At 39.2% G+C, this 1,646-nt stretch overlaps 1 protein-coding gene across 1 annotated transcript in view; it reads right to left on the bottom strand.

The window, feature by feature from the left end:
* Positions 1-723, bottom strand: part of LOC137653164 (histidine ammonia-lyase-like) — a 33,196-nt gene extending 32,473 nt beyond the window's left edge. The window contains exon 1 of the mRNA XM_068386539.1: positions 479-723. Within this exon, the coding sequence (XP_068242640.1) occupies positions 479-533 (55 nt within the window). The 5' untranslated portion in view covers positions 534-723. The remainder of the gene's footprint in view (positions 1-478) is intronic.
* Between the last annotated feature and the right edge of the window lie 923 nt (positions 724-1,646).

Genomic DNA, 1,646 nt, shown 5'->3' with positions numbered 1-1,646 from the left:
TATCAATAAGTAATGAGAAATCATTTAAGAATTAGAACTAAAGAGAAGAAATCAAGGTTTCACTAAATAGATAGTTACATTATTATCATTATAATAATTATTATTATTATCATTATTGATGTTGTTGTTGTTATAAATTGCTAAGCTACAACCCTAGTTGGAAAAGCAGAATGCTATAAGCCCAGGGGCTCTAACATGGAAAATAGCCCAGTGAGGAAAGGAAACAAGGAAAAAGAAAATATTTTAACAACATTAACATTGAAATAAAAATTTTCTATATAAACTATGAAAACCTTAACAAAACATGAGGAAGAGAAATGAGATAGAATAGTGTGCCCGAGTGTACCCTCAAGCAAGAGAACAGATGAATAGTGAAACAAGCTAATTGTAAATTATCAAGCATTGCTATGAGCGTGGACACCAGCACCTTGTAGGAGAGTATATGAAAAATATAAAACGAAATTTTTGACAACTATACCTGTTTTGCATGGAACTTGAAACCATTCACCGCGGACTCGCACGGAGAGCTTCATCTTACGAGTCGTCTTTAATACCAGTTTATTATTTATTATTTACGTCTTAAACAAGTTCCTTAGTCTTTTATCGCTCTGGATAACTTCAGATTCAATTCCTTTTTCGAGTTAGCGTTTCATAAATCCAGTCTAATGGCTCAATTGAGTTGGTTATATCTACGGGCGCCACAGATTTAAGTGTGAAGTGAACTCCTTGACATCAGGAGAATAACTAGGTAAATAATCCCTCTATCAGCCTCCAGGTAAGTGAGGCGGAGACTAGGGGGAAGCCTTGAATCCATTACTATCAGTTGGACCAATCGAAAGACGCCATCTCTCATTAACCATAAAAGCAGTCAGACAGTCACCCTTAAAGCAGTTGAAATGACTGGCCATTAATCAGCCTTTTTTTTTTTGGGGGGGGGGGGTGTTGGGGGGGGGGGGGCGAATTCCACTCCATAGATAATCCATCTTGTCTCTTGAGATATCCGAAGGCATGTTCTTAGTAGGGGGATTTGGAAGCCCGGATTTGACTCCATAGGCGTTCCATCGAGTACCCTAATCATGATTAACGCTCATTTGTTCATTTGACCTCATATTTGGTTATTTAATATCTCTCTCTCTCTCTCTCTCCTCTCTCTCTCTCCTCTCTCTCCTCTCTCTCTCTCTCTCTCTCTCTCTCTCTCTCTCTATGTTCATTGACCCCCGTATTGGGTTATTGAATCTCTCCTCTCTCTCTCTCTCTCTCTCTCTCTCTCCTCTCTCCTCTCTCTCTCTCTCTCAATGTTCATATTGACCTCATATTTGGTTATTTAATCTCTCTCTCTCTCTCTCTCTCCTCTCTCTCTCTCTCTCTCTCTCTCTCTCTCTCTCACAATGTTCATTTGACCTCATATTGGGGTCATTTAATCTCTCTCTCTCTCTCAGTCTGTTCATTTGACCTCAAATTAGGTCTCTCTCTCTCTCTCTCTCTCTCTCTCTCTCCTCTCCTCTCTCCTCTCTCCTCTCTCTCTCTCTCTTCTCTCTCTCTCTCTCTCTCTCTCCTAATCTTTTTAGCATGGTTAACATAGTACTTGAGGAGTTTTCCCAAGAAAATAGATATTCTGAGAATGTACATTTCATTTTTCTTTACAC

This window comes from Palaemon carinicauda, chromosome 14 (genome assembly GCF_036898095.1).
Source record: "Palaemon carinicauda isolate YSFRI2023 chromosome 14, ASM3689809v2, whole genome shotgun sequence".
Classification (NCBI taxonomy): Eukaryota; Metazoa; Arthropoda; class Malacostraca; order Decapoda; family Palaemonidae; genus Palaemon; species Palaemon carinicauda.
Note: the sequence above shows the minus strand (reverse complement) of the source record. Positions and strands in the feature narration are given on the sequence as shown.